At 46.4% G+C, this 1,145-nt stretch overlaps 1 protein-coding gene across 1 annotated transcript in view; it reads left to right on the top strand.

Moving 5' to 3' along the window:
* The first annotated feature begins 269 nt into the window (after positions 1–269).
* Positions 270–1,145, top strand: part of niban1a (niban apoptosis regulator 1a) — a 58,423-nt gene continuing 57,547 nt past the window's right edge. Inside the window, exon 1 of the mRNA XM_053323088.1 lies at positions 270–381. Within this exon, the coding sequence (XP_053179063.1) occupies positions 330–381 (52 nt within the window). The 5' untranslated portion in view covers positions 270–329. The remainder of the gene's footprint in view (positions 382–1,145) is intronic.

Raw genomic sequence — 1,145 nt, 5'->3', positions numbered from 1 at the left:
GATGACGTCATTATTTGAGCATCGTGGCTGATGAGTTTTAGACGCCTTTAGGGATAAACATGTGAGCTGGTGTGTGTGTGTGTGTGTGTGTGTATGTGTGTGTGTGCGCGTGTGCGTGTGTGTGTGTGTGCGTGCGTGTGTGCGTGTGTGTAAGAGTCACTGAATGACACAGAGTTCATAGGAGGAGGAGGAGGAAGAGGAGGGAGGAGGAGGAAGAGGAAGGAGGGCGTGTTCCTCTCTCTCTCTCCTTCACTGCTGCAGACCGATGTGTGGCTGTTTGTACCTGAGGACTGAACCTTACCTGTGGATCCTCTTCCGGCAGCAGCACCATGGGATCCGCGTCCAGTCTGCTGGATGAACCCACATCCAACTACATCAAAGGTAAATAATAATCATATTCATAATAAGACATAATTAAATAAATAAAAAAGGCTTTTAACGCACGCGGCGGCTTTACGCGTCATGGAGCGACGCAGAGAGACTACAGCTGCTCGCTTGTGTCTGGTTTTAAAGAGGAAACTTTCACTTCTCTCTCTCTGTCTCTCTCTCTCTCTCTTTCTTTCTGTTCTCCCTCTTTCTCTTCTCTCTGTTGTTCCTGGAGCTTTAATCAGATTATTGATGATCAGTGGAAATCGGTGAATCGATCAAAAGACGCGAGCGCCTGTTTTACGCTTCATGAACGTCAGCTTCAGCTCGTGCTTGATCTGAGTGTGTTCATATATATTATTTTATGAGCTGAATCTAGAAGTAAAGACTCAGCTGATAGTTTCATATCTTTTTATATTCAAACATCAAGCTGCACATTTAGTCTGAACTTGCTCTCATAGATCTGATATCTCTCTCTCTCTCTCTCTATGTCTCTCTCTCTCTGTCTCTCTCTCTCTCTCTGTGTGTGTCTCTCTCTCTCTCTCTCTCTCTCTCTCTCTCTCTGTCTCTCTCTCTCTCTGTGTGTGTGTCTCTCTATCCCTCTGTCTCTCTCTCTCTCTCTCTCTTTCTCTGTCTCTCTCTCTCTCTCTCTGTGTCTCTCTCTCTCTGTGTATCGCTCTCTCTCTCTCTCTCTCTCTGTCTCTCTCTCTCTCTCTCTCTCTCTCTGTCTCTCTCTCTCTCCCTCTCGCTCTCTCTCTCTCTCTATGTGTGTCTCTCTC

Source organism: Scomber japonicus, chromosome 7 (genome assembly GCF_027409825.1).
Source record: "Scomber japonicus isolate fScoJap1 chromosome 7, fScoJap1.pri, whole genome shotgun sequence".
In the NCBI taxonomy this organism is placed as follows: Eukaryota; Metazoa; Chordata; class Actinopteri; order Scombriformes; family Scombridae; genus Scomber; species Scomber japonicus.
Note: the sequence above shows the minus strand (reverse complement) of the source record. Positions and strands in the feature narration are given on the sequence as shown.